Here is a 19447-nt window from a genome sequence, read left to right as displayed (position 1 = left end):
CTTTTAAATGTTAGAACAGGCACTAACCTCTAGAGATTTATGTAGTATTTCATTTGCTACACTGCTCTTCAAACTAATGCAAAATTTTACAGAATCATTAAATTCTACTGAAAGTATCTTTGCATGAATCCCTATACTGTGGCATTCTATGTCCTAAAATAGAATCTATTAGTCTCACACTCATTTCCAGTCGATTATTCATATCTTATCTCAACTGTACAGGAGTCAAGAATGTTTACAGAAGTTCAGCACATACCAGCAATGACAACTGTTGAACTGAGTCCAAACTTCTCCTATACTCACTACAGCTTTTAAAATTATATTTGAAGCGTACAAGATGTAGGCCCTCACATTCATGGAGTTCTGAAACACAGACTCAGAAGCCCTGAAAGGTTTCTGAGACTCCAGATGAACGCTGCAGTTAACCACTGAAGTTACTGCAAAAGATGCATAACATTCAAGGGCTGCTGAAACACAGAAATATAATTTTTGTGAATTAGAACAATTATAAAAGAAATTGTTCCACGCCTCATGCATTAAGTGCTTTTCTTAGATCTTATCTTGCCTTCAATTCTGCAACATGTATAAACAGGTAAAAACATAACAAACAATGCCCAGACCAAAACTATAACTATTGTCAAAGACTGAAGATTCCTTTTCTATTGTGTTTCAAAACATGTGGTTCAAGCAAAGAGCTCTAGAAATTCACACTGGTAACTAGAAATTTGTGGGAAATTACAGATCTTAGTTAATAGTAGTGCTTGATGGTTTTTTAGTATTTAATCTCAAAACTTTGAAGGAAGTACTATAAAATAATATAATTATTCTGACCCATAAAGGTTCTAAGAGGACATGACAATTATGACTCTTTTTTTCCCCCCCACTCTAATGACATTGAGTGCTTTGAAAGTTTAGTCCCCTTCAGACAAAGTTTTACATTGGTTCTGCACTTAGGCAGAAAGAGACTGAGCTGGGAATATCGACTGCATCCCTGGTAATTTAGCAGGAGTCAAGAAAGATCTGCAGAGGATGCTCAAAGTCACTAAGTGTAAAAGACATTAAAATATCCTCCTTTTTAGGGCACATCAAAAGCTTATTATAGCACTCCCAGAATGGGAATAACCAAGTGGAGATTGCACATGATAAACAAAGGAACCAATCTATTGTGCCTACCCTTTTGGCAACATAGGAATTAGAACCTTCTGAGTCCTTAAAAGCTTTTATAAAGAAAAAAGATTACAGGAAGTTCTTCTGGGACTCATGTATTTTTTGGATTTATGTTACACAACCGCTCCTGCAGCACCTCCACTCACCATAACTATGACAAAAAATCTTTCATACATATGTCAGACTTAAAAGACTTTTTCAGGCACCATAACTTTTATTGCTTGTCGGAACCATTTAAATAGAGTAGCCAGTATAAGCTATGTTTGTCCTACAGGTCTCTACTTGGACATTTCATTCTTAGGCCAGTAAGAGTGCTTTACTAGCACTGCTCTCTGCCTGCAGTGTGCTCCTATTAACTACTCAGACCATACTAACAAAATTTAATTTGAAGAGCACTGCCTCTTCCTAAGCCCCATAAATGGTGAAAAACTATGCAAGAGAAAAATCAGTTTCCCCAATTTAACCCCAATTTCAGTAAAAACAGTTCTGATACAAGCTGCATCAATTGGAAACTGTTTCCTCACACCGACAAATGCATATAGCATAGCAAAAGTTTGTGGTCTAAACCTATCCAAAATGTTATTTATACACACAGATGATGTCCTTCTGAAACAAGGGATTCATCCTTTGCAAACTGCATAGATAACAGCCTGCTCTAGCAGAACTGAATGTGCCAAGCTTGGTCATTCAAAAAAAAGTTATTTTATCATGTTGGCAAAACAACTCATTTACCAAGATACAATTAATTTCCATTTACAGAATTTGCGGATGCATTTATACCCTACAAATTCATTACTATATTAGTTATCCCTGCCTTTGCATTTTCTTTATGTTTGGCATTTTTACATCAAAATCACTTTTTTCATCGATGTCACAGTCTAGTAATACACTGCTGATTTCAGGCCTTACACATTTCTCAGCTGCCCCCCAATATTACCTCAAACCTCATTGCTCAGGAAAGTTTTGTCATTTTAACTATTCCTGTACGGTAAAACAGTACATTTGCCACTATAATGAAACAAGGTAACAGTGACTTTTTAAAACTGAGATAAAAATTAAAATAAAAAAATCCCCAAACCATTCCAGAGGTACTTTGTACCATGGTACTTTGTACCAACCATTCCAGAGGTACTTTGTACCATGTAATGGTGAAACTGCATCCAGTCTAAAGCTTATAGAGGGAGGAGTTAACAATGGCACAGATATATATTTCACATACACATGAAAATGAGACCCATAAACAAGTACTGAATCAGTGTAAAGCTAAATTAGGTAATCAGGACAAGCCTGCCACACAAGCATTCACACCTTAATTTCTGAGCAACATTTACTCTAAACAGGCCCTTGTAAAGCTGCTTGCCCTCAGCTGCCTTCAAGAGAGGAACCATTAGCTCAGAATAGTACCGTGTACACACACTGTCCCTAACAGTATTGACCCCATGTAGAACCTGTTGAGGTGGCACTGCAGGAAGCCAAGCTGGATGTTTCCTCAAGTGTTGGAATTCCCAGCCCAAGTTACCAGTCAGAGATAATGATGAGTCAGTAATTAGCCCTTGAGAAACACTAATAAGGCTGTTTGATACAAATGCTTGCACTGGTGTACCTAAGGCAACTTGCTGACACTCGAACACCCTGGGTACATCCAACAGTATCTACATACACATGAGCTACTTTGTATAACCTTACTCTCTTTTCTACATTGGATTAGACAGGTCAGGACCATCAAGCTCGTGCCAGGAAAATGTAACACTTTAAATCAAAGAATTTGTAGAAGCAGATACAAATTAAAGCATCTACTGCTTATACTTCACCATGTAGAAGGCCTGAGAGTCTGTCACGGTGCAAAGAATTAGAGACAAGAAAAATTTCCTCAAAATCTTTGAAGCATTTGACCATTGGAAAAACCAAAAGTGCCTCACAGGTGCTTATTTTAGGTGATTCCAGAGAAAATTTTCCTTAATTTACAGAACCCAAGCAACCTTACAAGTATTTGAACTTTGTCATCTTTCAATTAATATCCAAAGTAGCTATGCTACTTAATTTTCCCTGTTAAGCCATTTCTCAGCACAATTCTACATTATGTCCTTACATAATACATGAAGGTATGAAACAATTATGCCTCATTGTTACTAGTAATTTGCCAAATACATGTCCTAGGTGTAAAAGCTCTTTCCAAAATTCTGGTACCCACACCTGTATGGTTTTACCGAGACAGACAGCTGTCAATATCAAAGCTTGACAGAACATGAGGAAACAGGAGAATCACTTCAGCCTGAGGGAACCTAGTTCAGAACATGAAGCCCAGGAAGTAAGAGATAAGCAAATGGAAAAATGATTTAACATGAGACAAATCTCTCAAGCCAAAAAAATATAATTCAAGATAGACACATTTTAAAGAGGTTGCTGCATCTCACATTGCCACAAGAATGGGGAACAGATTAGCTATCAAAAAAGGTTTGGATGTGAGGAGACGCTGTAATTTTAAATACAGAACAAGGTTAGTTACAGAATATTTAAGGACACATGATTCATTAGAAGAGAACCACAAATGTCTGATTTCCGGTTTATGATTTTTGGGTCCTTACCTGGCCTGTTTGTGGCAGCCATAATGAAAACCTGCTGACGATTCTCCAGACCATCCATCTCTGTGAGCAGCTGGTTAACCACTCGGACACTGGCTCCTGACTGTAAAAGGAGAAATTTGTCAACAAAACCAAGGAAACACTGGGAATGTGAATATTTCAAAGTAAAAGAAACAGAAGATCTACAAGCTCCTGCACTGAAATACTACTCAAACATTCTTTTTCACATTTTCATTTTAGCAGCATTCTGGATTTCTACTGTCACATTCTTTGCACGTTTCTATCCCAAATTCATGTTATCTATATACCTACCACACATTTTATTATGTGGCAAATCTTTTATTTCCCATTAAAACTAAGAGACTCAGATATAAATATTTATACTAATTCTTCTGACATTTACCTTGACAAGATCTAAAATTTCTCAATATTCATTTTTTTGAGGGGAAAAAAAAGTTATCATATATTTAAACCTCTGAAACCACAGAGGTGAGCTACTCAGGGTTAAATGTTAACTCTGTAGTTATGACAACCTATAACCAAACTCAAAAGCTGAATCTGAATTTCTCCGAATATTTTTTTCTATATATGCATACTAAAAGAAGTATTAAGCTTTATAAAACTTGACCAACATATTTGCCTCAAATGAGAGAAAGCCTAATGGACTGCTTTTGTCAGGAGACAGTGAACATTGTACCCTTCTGGGTACTTTTGTTGCCAGCACAATGTCACAAAAGCTTTATGTAAGATTATTTATTTATGGGGATATTTTCAGACAGACTCACTTCACGGTCCGACCTCCGAGGGCACAAAGCATCAACTTCATCAAAAAATATAACACAAGGGGCTGAATTCCTGGCACGCTGGAATACTTGACGTACAGCACGTTCACTTTCACCAACATACTAAAAAACAAAGACAAATGACATTGAAACAGCATAAGACAAGAAGATTTTGCTTGGAAAAAGAAATAATCATAGTTTTAAACACTATTTGAGGTACTTTGCAAGGGTAAGTACAACCTGCTAACCAGTGTACTTCTGGGAACAGTCTGTTACCTCTATTTCCTTACTGATCAAGACCTACACAGGAACTTCTTGTCACTAGTTCACTTAAGACAGTTTGCAGTACATTCAGAGTTTAACAGAATTCCTACTTTCTGGGGAATAAATCTAACTTGCCATCATTCAGGTGATGAGAATTAACAAATACAGTCTTAATTGAGGACCCTGTTGTTCAACTGTTCACAAACCCACCCAGCAAGCAACGTGACCACAATGAACATCTGAAGTTCACATAGATAGTTGCCTGAAGACAGGGGCTTGGCAGTAAGGAACTGAAAAGTCAGACAGAATTCCACTTTGAATTGCAGGGCCATGGGCCACTAAGCTGTAAATGCAAACACTTCATTTTCTTTCCAAACAAAGAGGTTTTGATACAATTTATGTCTTAACATAATTTCTTAATCACAGCCAGACATTTGCTCCACAAGGAAGTATGGCTCCTCATTAACTTAAGTGTTCTATTTCCTGCCTGTATCAGTACTTGAAGTACACACAAAAAATGTTTGGGAAGAGAACAATTAAAGCCAGTCTGCTGATTTCAGCTTCCACATTAATGATAAACAGGCAACTGCCATGGTCTTCCGAGACCTGGGCTGCAGCAGTCGCTCAGCATTTCCTTAACTCTGAAAGGGACTGAAGTTACCTCACAACACTTCTAAGTCCAGTGCTTCAAAAACTCAGACTACAGCATTTTTATCTGTTAAGTTTAAAATCTTTCAAAAATCACTTTGATCAGCTAAAACACCCGTATCATTTTCCAAGGTTCCAATGTGCCATTAAGAAGCTAAAATGACTGGCAAAACACAGTTCCAACTTGAAAGTTGAAAATTTTATTTTGCTTAGTGAAAACTGCTGATTTGCAGTTACTGATAGTCAATTGTTCTTTTCCCTGATCTACCTCTATCACCTTCTTCCTGATCTTCCTCTTGCTTTTAAGCAATGATGCATGTAGCTGGCCATTTAGAAATCCTACTCCAGTCAAGAAGGCTCCATCTGCCAGGTAATTTAAACTAAACTGTACACCTAAACTACACAGATGACTTTTTCTTTTTCATATGAACAACTTCACTGCTAAAAACATAGAGCAGAGGTTGAATGATGCAACTTCAGTTGCACCAGTATCAGTTGTGTAATTATCAGGAATTTTGCTTGACCCACATTTTGGACAAGAATTCCACAAATAACAACAGCACAATTATCAGCCCATACCATATTTAGCAGCTCAGGACCTTTCACAGATATGAAGTTCAGTCCAGACTCATTTGCCACGGCCTATCAAAAGGCAAAGACAGATGTATATATAAAACACATGTTTCATGTCTTCTTTGGTTCTGTCCATGAAGCAATAAACAAATATAAGGGAAGGAACATAGTTACCAACTGTAAAATAGAGAAAACAGTAAAAAGTATAATTATATGCAATTAAGAATGGGATGGGGGTGGGGAATTTAGCAAGATGTTCACTCTCTTTGATGAGGCAATGTTCCAGATTCACACCCCATATCAGCTGAAGCATTCTCAATAATTTGTGAGAGTTAAAGAGATATTCAACTGCATAAGGACATCTGAAAACAAAGATGAGTGACAATCTGAAAGTTGTATGATTATCTGCATTTATGGAGAGGCTGCAAGAATTGAAATTCCCAAGAAGGAAAACAAAGGTATTTTCTGTCAGGTAAATATAATAAATAAAATCACATAAATATAATAGAATGCAGAGTACTTCCAAATATTTAATTTATTTATAGTGAAATATTCCAATTACAGTTAACCAATACAGTTTCTTCTCATCTTTGCCACATTCTTCTTAACCAACTTCATTCCTACAAGTTTTGGAGTAATTCCCTCTGAATTAAAGCAAAATTGTACCTTTATGACAAGAAAATCAAATAACATTAGCACAGAGGTTCAAATTTAATTTTCTGATAAGAAGTGATGTAAGAGTCCAACTTCTAGTAGTATCATCCAGACTCAGTCACTCCTACAACAATATTCAAGAAGGTTCTTTTTATGTATATATCTCTTTGTATACACACACACACACATATATATATACACACACACTTTCTCCAGCTTCACACTTCAAGAAGATTCTCCATAATTTTTAATCATGTTTAGAAAATGCATTACCTTAGCCAACAATGTTTTGCCACACCCTGGAGGCCCTGCAAGCAGGACACCAGCTGGAGTAGTCAGGCCTAGAGCTTTAAACTGCTCTGGGTTTTGCACAGGTGCCTGAAAATAAATTATCATAGTTATCTGTGACATAAAGCTAACACGAAACATTTCAGTTGCAGCTGGATGAAAAAACATTGATAAACAAGTTCTTTATTCCCATTCTTTATAAGCTAAAAGAATAAAGAGTTGATCAGCATCTTATTATCTTGTACTGATATGTACCTCAAAATGGGATCATTATCCCATTTCGGATATCATTATGGCATCATTTGATTATGGGATCAAAGTATCAATATTCAGAGACAAAGATTTTTTAAAATCTGAGTTCTCATCTTAAGGTGTTAGTGTTAAGACTGGCAGAAAGGCTGATAAGCTTCCAGCTAAGTAGTGTCCAATTCTTTGTGTGGCAGTTGTGTAACTGAGGTTCTTGGCACAAAACTTTTAGAATACTTAAAGATTGAGCAATATGAACACACTGAAAACGCGAATACAAAAAGTGAAATGTTAAATACATGCAGGCTTGTAACAAAGTTTAAAACAAACTACAGAGGCCTGACTATTTTAAAAAAAGATATTGCAAAATTTCTAGCAATTTCTAGCAACAGCAAAATTGCTGCATGCTGTAACTCATGGGCAGACCCTTATAGCTTAAATAAATATTAAGAACAAACATAGTTTTATTTCCTACATCGGGGCAAGTGCAAGCAATCTTGGAAAGTAAGGTTAAGACATACCAATATAGCCATAGTCAGCTCCTCCCGAACATCTTCCAAGGCTCCAATATCTGCCCATGTCACATCAGGAATTGTGACAAAGCCTTCTCTCTTGGCAGAGGGCTGCACTGATGACAGTGCAACAATAAAATCATTCATCTCAATGCACAGCTTCTGCAGATGCTCCTCAGGCAAGGGGTCTTGCTTCTTCAGCAAATCCAAAAGTCTCTGCAATTCATCCTTAGGGTACATGGAAAAGCAGAGAGAAAGATTATGCACAGGATTGGACTTTCAGAACAATTTTTAATGGCTTTTTGAAAGAAACACTTTCTTCAGCTATAAACCAGATCATTATGTACAATATATAAAATACATTAAGGACCATTAACGATCAAAGTGTTCCAGGAAAGCCCTATGTACATTTAACACATGTGAAAGAACTGAGCTGAGTCTTGATTTAGATACTACAGATTCTGAGCCAGCACATGTATTTTGTCTTCTGGTAATTCCTCCTGCTTCTCCCGCACTGATTAGGAGGAAAGTTCTTTCCATGCTGAAATTTCCAAAATATGTATTAACTCTGTTTTCAACAAGAAATCGCTTTCAAGAGAAACTAAAAACTCTGAACTGCACCATTTCAACAATTTGTGCAATATTCTGTTACATATGAACCTTTAAAACTCTTAACACACTTTTAGAATATACACTTTTATTAAACATAATCTGACTTCAAGTTTTGCAACTAGGGCCTGATAAAGTTTAGGCAAACAGAATAGATGCAGGGTAACACTTTTGAACACTGTCCTGTCTTGCAGACCACAGTGCCCCAGGGAGGTGTGTTCCAGCTTCTTCAATCAGATCCTCATTGGAGAAACTATCACAGAAAACACTTGATTAAAGAACTTTATACCTTCACAACACAAAAACATCACAGTTCTAATACAGAAAGGCAGTATCATAGAAAATTGGTGCTGCACCACAAGTAAAATGATACCAGGATTTTCATTATGAGATATAGAGAATATAAACAAAGTAAAAACTTTCCACATTTTTCCTACAGCAGTATATGGGACATGTATCATTTCCCATTAATTTCAGCTAGGATAGCTCTACAACTGACCACAGAGAAACAGAACTAGTTATAGTGCCTGATACTCCTTTTAAGCCCTCCCTCCTCTTCTTAACAGAACCATTCAGAGAAACTCTGAAATAGCCAAGACCACTGGGTTTGTTTACTTAAATTGTGTGAATGATTTTTAAAGGTTTTGTATGTTTATTTTTCCATTATAAACATAATATAACTGTTTTAATGACAATACCCTGTATTAGACTATGTCAACCTCCTGCCAGCTATCAAAACATGGCTTTGTTAGGATTAGACTTCCTCATTCTCAATGACCCCTTTGATCATGGTGATGTTGATAAAAGCTGCAACTACCTGCCCCTCCCCTCTTTCTTTTTGCTACACCAGGCCCCAGGAAACACTGGGAGGTATGCAGTGTGGTTATGTTACTCTAATACAAAGGCTTACTACAGCTTTTTACACTGATTTGTGTAATTACAACAACAGCTTTCTTTGACAGTCCCTCTAAAAACAGAATTTGAGTGCAATATAGGTTTAAGTCCACTTTGTTTTACTTCTCCAGACAAGTCTTTAGGAAGGCTGCACATAACAAAGGCACATACAGACTCCAAATTTTGAGAAGCAGGGCCAAAAATTTTTATACAAAGTTGTTCTGGTTCACTAATCACATCATGTTACTTGGTGCACAGAATAATTCTAGCACTAGAAATGCTGTTTTCTGCAACAGACTTGTAGTTGTACTTCACGTAAGCAGCTCATCTCTTCCTCAAACTTGCTCCAGGTGTTTGAAATGCTAGGGCTTGGACAGTAGGACCAAGCCAGAGTTCACTTATAGACGAATCCTGTATTCCTTGAGAACAGTGATTCTTTGTGTTAGTTAACTAGACCATTTAATGTAGAACATAGATGCAGATAACCTTTGCATAGGCTCTGTGTCTGTCCTAGGCCATGCTTCCTGGAAGACATCTTATAGATGACCCTTGTATAGGCTATATGCCTGCCCAAGGCCATGGCGCCTTCTGCAAAATTAAATTTTAGAGATAAGTTAGGTACTGGTTATATAATTGCCAATTGAAGTATTGCCAAGGTCATGCCCTGTCTATAACGTGTCTTAGGAAACTCCATTTGGGCTCTGGCCAAGCCCTGATCTTGGTTGGTCGGAGGGGAGTACCACCAGGTGTTATCTGCACAAACGGTAAGAAACTGCAAGTTATTTTTCACTTGCTAATTTGGCCTATAAAAGTTGGACCCTCTTGCATCGACTTTGGACCCCTCACCTACAAGTGGACGCACTGTGTAGGACTTCCCAATTGCTGGGAAAGGTTCTCCAAACCCTTGTTGCAACCAGGGGCTCCCCAGCGACTGCGGATCTCGATGCTGATAAAGTATTCGGGCAATTGGTGATGTCTCTTTCTTAATCGCTATTCTTTCCTGCATGTAGTAATAATTAGGTGCATTACCTTTCTTATTGTCTTTGTTGTTTGTGCTGTTTGTATTAGAGCTTTCTTAACTAACCTTACATGTAAATATATTATCATTTTTCTATTATCTTAAAACACCAGTAGTGAAACAAGCCTATTCTTTCTGTTGGTGTCTACATTCTTTCTGTTACCCTGTCAATTGGCAGAACAATGCTAGACACTGCATGTGATTTACCTCAAGTAATCACATAGCTGGTCTGCGTAAATACTTTTAGACTTTGGCTTACTGTAACCCCACCTGGTCAGGGAAGAGCCTCAGACATCATAATGGATATCTTATTGACTGCATAGCAGACAGATTGTGCAAAAAGCTCAGTGCAAGTCTCATATTCTTACAAGATACACAGCTACTCTTATAAACCTCTGGTCTGCTAGAAAATAAAACAACACAACACAAACAACCAAGAAAAATCCAAGGGAAAACTACAACTTGTATAAAACATGAACATGGTTTTTAGGAGTTCTAGGTTTTGGGAGCCATTTATCCAGACTCATTAGGAGTTAAGCTCCTGGCTTACAAGCTGACATCTCTGAATCTAAATTTAATATTACATTGACCATAGATGTTTGAGAATTTATGAGCAATGACTTTCATAACAATAAAATGGCTCAATTCTTAAGATATTAGAAGTACATACTTCAAGGAACAAATACCTTAGGAAGAAGTTCTAGTTGTTTGGTGCCCTCTTCCATCAGGATGTCTGTTCCTATTCCCACGCTCTCATCAGCTGTGTTTCCTCCAATGTGTCCATGTTTCCTTCTCTGCTCCTCAGATTTTATCAGGACCCTGTTCACTGTGCACATAGCTGCCTCACGACACAGTGCCATCAGATCAGCCCCCACATAACCTGGGGTCAGCCGTGCTAGATGGCGAAATTCAAAGGACTCTGTGAGCTTCAGTTTTCGACACAAAGTCTGAAGAATTCTAATCAAGTAGGGAGAAAAAAAAAGATGAAGCTGTAGCATTTTACTTTAAAGTCAAAATAAACAGCATTGATTCAAGGTCTCTTTCAGCCCAGATGACTTGAAGCAGTACAGTGGAAACAGTTCTCACTCATCTAGTAAGTAACCAACACTGAAACCCACAAAATCATGCAATATACCTCCCTCTGCTTCTTAAACAAAACCCAACAGCATTGACCAGGCAATGCCAATCAGTATGTAAAAGCTAGTTTTGATGAATCAAAGCATTATATATTCTTTAAACCTTAGTTTATGATTCAAATTTGACAGAATAGACCTCAGAGTGTACCACAGAGAAGCATACAAGTTCTCCAGTGAGATATTTAATCTTATATTCGTAATAACCTTAGTCTGCACTGTCTGTTCCATCCCGCATTTATTTATTGAAGAACATCCACAACGAACTTTTCTGCAAGGAGCAAATGAAATCAGACTGGTGAGGAGCTCTGTCTTTTGATCTTCAGTATCTTTCCCTGAGCACTGTCAGTGGAATATAAGTGCAGGTAGTTCCTGTATCCCCAGTAAAATTTCCAATAGGCAACACACAGCTTATGTGTACACCTTGTGTGTTACCACATGCTCATTCTAAAGCTTAAGTTACACCTACTTATGCAGTTCCCTCACTAATATATAACAGTTCCGTGTAACTGACATTGAAGTGCTACACTTCACACTTCTTTTTATAATGGGAGTTTTTTCACTCTCTATCAAGGCTAAAGCTTTAAAAATCTCCTTCAAGGTCCAAGACCTTCTAAGCCAAAGATAACTGAAAACTACATCACTAATAAAAAAAAAAAAAAGACAAAAGCCAATGTCACTTCACAAACATTGGTGCTGAAGGACTCTTGAACAGGAGGATGAAATCAACTTGTTTAAAAGAGCAATTGATCACTTCATTGGGAAAATATTTTAAAAAGGCAGCAGAAACCAAAGACGTGTGAAGATCAGTAACATTCTTTCCAAGTTCCAATGAAAACTATTTTAAATTATTACCAGATCAAGTAATGTAACTACCGAAAAGTTATGAAAAAAACAGGCGATTAAACCATTCAAAACATTTCATCTGTTTGCCTCCCCCACTAACAGGTTCCATCATTTCTCCTTTAGATCTTTATTAGTGATATTAACTTTGTCCTTAAGAATTTTTCAGCCTATCTGACAACAGCTGTAGCTAATCAACTGACTCAAAGTGTAAGAAGTTAAGAACTATAAGTGGCTCGTTCTGAATTTGTGTCCTGCATATATTGTTTTCTTTCACTTGTTTCATACATGCACAAGAAAACACCGCAAGTAAAGTCAGATGTCCAGGTACACCTCCTCATTCTACTCCACACCCTCAAGGCTGCAAAACCACACCTAAGCAGTTCCAATCCTGCCTTCAGCAAGGCTCATTTATCCTGTGGGAAATCAGCACACTATAAGGACTTCTGTTTCTCTATGACCTTTTCATTTTAAGAAAAGGAACAACCCCTGCCCCAACAAAAACCACCCCAAATCCGGAACTAAACAGCAGAGCAGTGGGGAGGGATAATTTAAAAAAAGAAAACAATATCAACAGTTCCTGTAAGCCTACACCTACAGGAACACAAATACAAACACACAATTGCACAAAACAGTAATATGAATGAATGTGACAACACTCTAACCTGTAAACAATCTCCACACAATCTCTACTGCTACCCACAACTCCTGTCCTTGGAAACAGTGCAATTTCTGTGAATACAATATTTTAACATGATCCTAAGTATTATCATAGAATCAGAACTCTCATCAGTCAACTCTTTAGTTCTACCTCTAACCATCTCCATGTTTTCCCACAACCAAGAGGAACAGAATTACTACAGGGCTGTAGATCTGGAGGAAGAAGGGAAGAGTGGGGAAAAAACCAACCAGGAGGTATGACCAGAAAGGGAAAAAATCCCAGGGTGAAATAATAGCCAGAGTACCAAAACCACAAAGCGAGCGATAGTGCAAGAAGAAGTTTGCTTTTTCAGTTTAGAAATATGATTAGCTGAGCTAGAAGGAACTCAGCCTTTAACCTTTCTTTCCTTTATGTAACAAGATAAGCCACAGCTGTTTTCAAACTTCCCTTCCTGTGTTTTCTGCTCTGTGGAAATGAGTAGCAGTTCCTTTTTAATTAAAAAAACAAAAATAGATTCATTTCTTTTAACCTACTCTGACAGTCTTCAGTATATCAACCTTTTTATCTTCAGCATAAAAAGGGCCAGTTACACAAGATGACTGCAGCTCAGCTGAATACCTGGACTGGTGTATTTCCATGAGGAATAGAACACAAGAATCTAGGCCTGATGCTTAAGGTATGTGCTTAAGAGGACTAACAAATGGGCTATATTTAATTTATTTACCTAATTTAAGAGTTGCATAGGGAGTACCAAAGACAGAATGTTATCTTTCTGAAAAGGAACTGTTAAAGTTCTTGAAAATCCAGTAACATAATGCTAAAAGCATTCAAGAAAGGAAACCACTCCAAATGTAGACACAGCAACCAAGACAAAGAGTGGATCAGCACCTTTCAGTGTGTGTTGATCCGTAGGTGTGTACAGGCACAAATAGGACTAAACACAATAATTTCCTTAATTTGTATGCTAATTTACACATTATTTCACTAATTATTAATGAATCAAAAAGAAGCTCAAACTTCACAACACATATGTCCTATGTTACGATTTATCATCTCCACAGGCTGTTAAAGCAGGTGAGGGCAGTGCTCATTACCTCCTACTCATCCCTGATGGCTCCCTCAGGGGCTGTCTCTGTTTAATGGGCTGTCAGGGACCCAGGCATGCCCCATAGAATTACATCTTCCCACTGTGAGACGCTTCACCCCAAGGGGGGGGATCCTAGCATTCCCACCTGGATATAATCTGGGGTTTGGACCAGCACAGAGTCCTTTGCCTGCTGGATTCCCAGAGGACAAGAGCTACCACTGGACCTTCAGGTGAGGAGCGGATCTGCGGGATCACTGCTCCAACAGACCCATCACTCCAGGAGGACTGCAGCCACCATTTCATTGGACTACTACCAACACCCTGACTGACAGGGTGTCAGGTTGCTTTCTGACTCTGACAGTGGTTGCTTTTTGTACTGTTGCATTTACTGGTTTATTTTTCCTTATTAAATTATATTTCTGACTTGGAGTTTCTCACTGGTTTGCTTTCAAACCAGAACAACATACTTTTCTCTTGCCCCTTCATCTGGGATTCCCAAACAGATTTCTCGATCAAATCTCCCAGCTCTCCTCAGTGCAGGGTCCAGTGAGTCAGGTCTGTTTGTTGCTCCAATAACAAGGACCTGGGTAGTGGCAGCCACATTATTCAAGTCTAAAGGAAGGAAGGAAGGAAGGAAGTTAGTTAGTACTCATACTCACTGTCCCAACTTTGTTCCGATATCTACGGGACTCTGTTTCTTCAGCACACAATAATACTCAGCACAGATGAACTAAACAGTCATACTAAACTACTGTCCATCCTTATTTATATTACCTAAAATTGGCATTTTGCACAATGAAGCTAAAATAAGCATTTCAAATGAAGTTTGACAGATTTTTCTTATTATTTCTGTTTATACAAACAGCCTTATATAATGCTGTACAGACCACTGAAAATAACGTAGTAACACCCCCTCAAATTTGTTACTATCTTCCCACCATTCCTCAGGCAAACTGTGTCAAAATATGAAAAATTACCACCATTATCTCCTCTAAAGTAACCCCAATTCACTTCTAAAAGGAAAGCAGACAGTGAGCCTGATAATGAGAAATTTTGGCTTAGCACAGATGCTGCTAAAACTGACCATCCATACAAGTCAGGAACTGAGCAACAATCCTCCGCTCCATGTCCTTCGATGCAACTTCTCTTTTTGGGGTGATTGCATCAATCTCATCAATGAAAAGGACACATGGTGCACTGGACTAGAAATAAGCAATATTAGTAATTATGAAATTACACTGACACAGTGTATTACAAGAGAGAAATAATTTTTTCACATTTTCTGACCTATAATTATTAATGTTGATCTGCTGCACAATCAACATGTCCTATAACAATTCTGTTGTTCTTGCTGACTATCTGGAGAGACACCAGACTATGAAACTGCACTGAGCTGAAGCTATGGAACAACTATGGCATGAGATTCAAAATGCCTCTACACACTGTTTAAAGTTTAAATATCCCTCTCTATGTTTTCCATAAATATTTCATTGTGACTGCCTACTTGCTTAAGTCCATAAAAGAGAATCACACTAGAAAGGTCTGTTTTGGTCTTTTGTTTGCTTTGTTAGTAACTTTAGAACTGTGGAATTTCAAAAGCTAGTATTTCTGACACACATAATGAAACAAAATGAACAATAAGTGGACATGTAACTTCAAGACTACTGCAGTGCCTGACCATGTACAAAGAGTGAAAATGAGCAGTGAGAAATTCTGACAAATGTTCTAAAAGTCCACGTAGTGTAACTAATAGAATAGGTTATTAATGTTGTCGGAAAGCACGAGTAGCGCAAAGGAAAGCTTAAGGAAACGCCATGAATCATCTCCAAAGTCGTCCCATATAAAACAGTGCTGCTGCACACCCCACGCACTGGTTGCTCTCGGTCACCAGCTGCGCCATCTAGTGGCGCTATCTGGCAGAGAAAGGCAACAGATTTTATTTTTGCGCGTATTTTTTGCCATACGTGTAATTTTTAGTGCAACCTCCCCTTAACCACTACACATACGAACCTATACGCATATATAACCTATGTAGTTTTACTCTAAGGAACATCTTCACGAGGTTCTCTAAAACTTAAAATGTCATATGAGCTGGAAACATGATAAAATAACAGCTTCACAATCAATCTTTTTGCCCAGTTTAGCATTCTTTTTTACAGGAACATACTCTAAATACCTATATACAGTTGTGGCGGAAGAGTTGAAAAGTGGAACAAATTTGGAAAGCCAGAATATTCTCAGAGGTCAGCAACAGGAAACTGTCCTTACGAAATAAAATGTTAGCCACATACTAAACAACAGAAAAATGTTCACTTGTTTAAATTAAAATTACCTTAATCTGTCTCACTCTCTGCCTCTTACTATGTCAGGAAGTCACACCAAAGCAAGACTTCAACTGTAACTTGATGGCTGTTCTTGTAATATCTGTTTGAAATTTCCTACTTTATATCTAGACCCTCAAAGCCTAAAGTCTCTCACATCCACTCAAATTCTGTGCCATACAAAACCAGTAAATCTCCCTTGTAATAAAAAAGCACAATTAATTGCTCTTACATAAATTTTGTCCTTCTATATCGAGTCAAGTAGCTCCAAATATGTAAATAATTTGTGTTGCTCTCTTTACATTGCTATGAAGAACTAACTATCTTTTGTCAAGACATGAGAACAGTAAGCTTTGTGCTCCATGACATCATGACAGTACAATGGAATTCTGGTTACGGAAGGGGAGACAAGTCATGTGTGCAGCAAGATAAAGATTCACTCATCACTAATATTCACTCAAATTCAAATCACAGCATGAAAGTATGAATCTTTACAAAGAGAAAGACAAACAATTCACAGTGTTAGTCCCAATGGGTGTCTCACCACAGCCTGCTCAAACAAATCTCTGAGTTTCTGCTCAGATTCCCCTGATACTCCAGACACAATCTCTGTTGCCGCCACTTTCAACATCGGGAGCTCAAGTTCCTGAAAGAGACAAGGAACACGGTATGATACATCCAGAGGTTAGAAATGCTGACTGCCCTTGAGGCCAAATATTTTCCAATATGATATCTTTTACACCTACAAATAATGTAATCAAGACTAAATCTTCATGAGCTTTTAGAAAATACAAGTAACATTATTCAACTTAAAACAGGTCTGAACCATTTGGCCAAGTGAATACAAACGGATAGAAAAAACAGGTTTCCCTAATTCAGTTAGAGAATGACTGCACTGTCAAATAGCTTTTCACCTTGGTCCCCAACCCTATCTTTCACAAAATATATATTTCAGTTCATGCTTGGGCTCCCTTCTTGAGAAAATGGTCTATTTCCATGTGCAACAAAGCATTGTTTAGCAGTGTGGAAGATAACCCCCACCAGGTTTGGTTCCTTTAGTCTGAGCAGGACTGTACAGTAAGATACTTGTAAAGCTCACACTCAAGGTTTTCTACCATTACAAATAAATGAATACAATTGCAACTCTGATAGACTGTAGCACAGTAGTGCATGGCTGTAGCACAGTAGTGCAATGTTTAGTTGCAGCCTATTTCATTGAATTACATATAAAAGAAAAATAATCCCAATATACACAAATCATGGTGCTTAAAGAAGATAATTTGCCTTAAATAGCACTATTAAAAATCTCTTCTTTAAGAAAAGATATTTAAGAAATAGCCATTAAATTTATTTCATCTCTGAAAATTTTTCAATTGTGTCCTGTTTCTCTCTTCCCAAATGTAGTATCCTTCCAGGATACAAATACCCACTGAAGTACTAAATATCACAGACTCATTCAATGGGTACCTTTTTACAACAAGGCATTAGAAAGAAAACATCCAAATTTCCTTAACTAAAACATTTGAAACATAACGTCAGAAGGGTGTAACCAACATTCAAGGAATAAGCATCAGCAATTTTTTATCTGCACTACAAAAGTTCATAATTTATATGTATCTATATTTAAGGTTATAATCTGTGATGTTTATGGAACAACTGTATTAAAGAAAGCAAAATGTTCATAGTTATCACTGAAGAGTCCTAAATAGGCCCCAGACATACATCCAAAACAGGCACAGCTGGTACAGCAGCCTCACCACATGCCCCAACTATTAACACCAATAATGCCATACACTATGAAAACATCAGTTTGACACAGGCAAGGCAACATCCAGTTCTGGAATTCAGGAATCTCTGTTTAACAGATGCCACACAATAGAATCAATATAATGCCTCATAAAAGGTGGTGAGGTTGAGCTTAGACTTGAAACACTATGGTAAATTTAACCAGAAGTATCTTCCATTTATAGCCTTCTCAACTCCCATGGAAATAGCTCAAAACAATTAAGTCAAACATGTCACTGTCACTATGTCTCTTCTTTATATATGAGCTTCTATCAAGTACAGATTCAGATGTAATTCAAACAAAGGAAGTGAAGATTAATGCATTTCAGACTATCACATGAAGGATAAAGAAGCTGAAAGACCTAGTCTGCCACAAAGGAGGATTATTTACTTTCCAACTAAATATAATTCAGAAAAGGAAGAAGCTGTAAATGTAAAGCTATCTCACCCCAGCAATTGCCTGTGCAAGTAATGTCTTTCCACATCCTGGTGGCCCATGTAGAAGAAAACCACGAGGTGGAACCACACCTAAGTGGTTATAGATTTCGGGATGACGGATGTGAATGAGCATCTTGCATATCTCCTGTTAAGAACATGAGAAATCTCCATTTAAATGGCAGATATTAGTATTATAGATTGCTACTATTACAGAAAGGGCAAAATAAAGCAAATTCTGTTTATTATTCTGATTTCAGTGGCTGCTTACAGAAAGATTAATCACAGGCAAAACCCCAACTTTGTAGCTGTTGGTATAAGCATCCATTCCCAGTGCCACACAGATGAATTCTGCAACATTTCTTCTTCGTCATTTCCCATGTGACATTTTATTCAGTGCATTCTGTATGGCAGGAATAAAACTTTAACTAACCTTTAAAGTTTCATCATTGCCTCCTACATCCTCAAATTTCACTGAAGGATGATAAAGCTCTGGTCCCTTACTTCTCACTGTTAAGGAGGGAAAGTCATGCAAATTTAGACGTGGTGTAATAGCAGTTCTGACACCAAACAGAAAGGTAGTCAGCCTAAACAATTAGCTTAGTACATGGAGTAGTATTATTCTTTAATAGTAGACACAGGACTAGACTATATTTTTAGTACAACTTTAAGGCTACATTTCTTAAAAATATGATTGAGGTCACTTCTCTGCAACTCAGAAAACACTTCTCTGGTAACAGATTCCACTGTCAAATACCATCTCTCTGTTTGGAGTAACACACCAAAAATAAGTTCTTACCTTTCTTAAGTAACATGGAATGAATTTCCCCATCTACATCTGAAAAGTCTTCTTTTTTTCTTTTCTTGCTCTTTGTCTTCTTTCTTTCACTCTCCAAGACAGAAAATTCTGTTGATTTCTAGGGCATAAAACCAGAATTATATATA

The 19447-nt window shown here is 37.5% G+C and overlaps 1 protein-coding gene across 1 annotated transcript in view; it reads right to left on the bottom strand.

Moving 5' to 3' along the window:
• NVL (nuclear VCP-like) overlaps positions 1–19416 on the bottom strand; it is a gene marked incomplete at its 5' end in the record, with an annotated part of 34760 nt that extends 15344 nt beyond the window's left edge. Inside the window, 12 exons of the mRNA XM_009070066.1 lie at positions 3753–3852; positions 4535–4654; positions 6023–6085; positions 6944–7048; positions 7726–7944; positions 10924–11194; positions 14429–14573; positions 15046–15163; positions 16827–16928; positions 18516–18650; positions 18936–19012; positions 19302–19416. Coding sequence (XP_009068314.1) covers positions 3753–3852; positions 4535–4654; positions 6023–6085; positions 6944–7048; positions 7726–7944; positions 10924–11194; positions 14429–14573; positions 15046–15163; positions 16827–16928; positions 18516–18650; positions 18936–19012; positions 19302–19416 — 1570 coding nt within the window. The remainder of the gene's footprint in view (positions 1–3752; positions 3853–4534; positions 4655–6022; positions 6086–6943; positions 7049–7725; positions 7945–10923; positions 11195–14428; positions 14574–15045; positions 15164–16826; positions 16929–18515; positions 18651–18935; positions 19013–19301) is intronic.
• Between the last annotated feature and the right edge of the window lie 31 nt (positions 19417–19447).

The sequence above is a fragment of the Acanthisitta chloris genome, unplaced genomic scaffold (assembly GCF_000695815.1).
Source record: "Acanthisitta chloris isolate BGI_N310 unplaced genomic scaffold, ASM69581v1 scaffold10472, whole genome shotgun sequence".
NCBI lineage: Eukaryota > Metazoa > Chordata > Aves > Passeriformes > Acanthisittidae > Acanthisitta > Acanthisitta chloris.
This window is presented reverse-complemented; position numbering and strand designations above follow the sequence as displayed.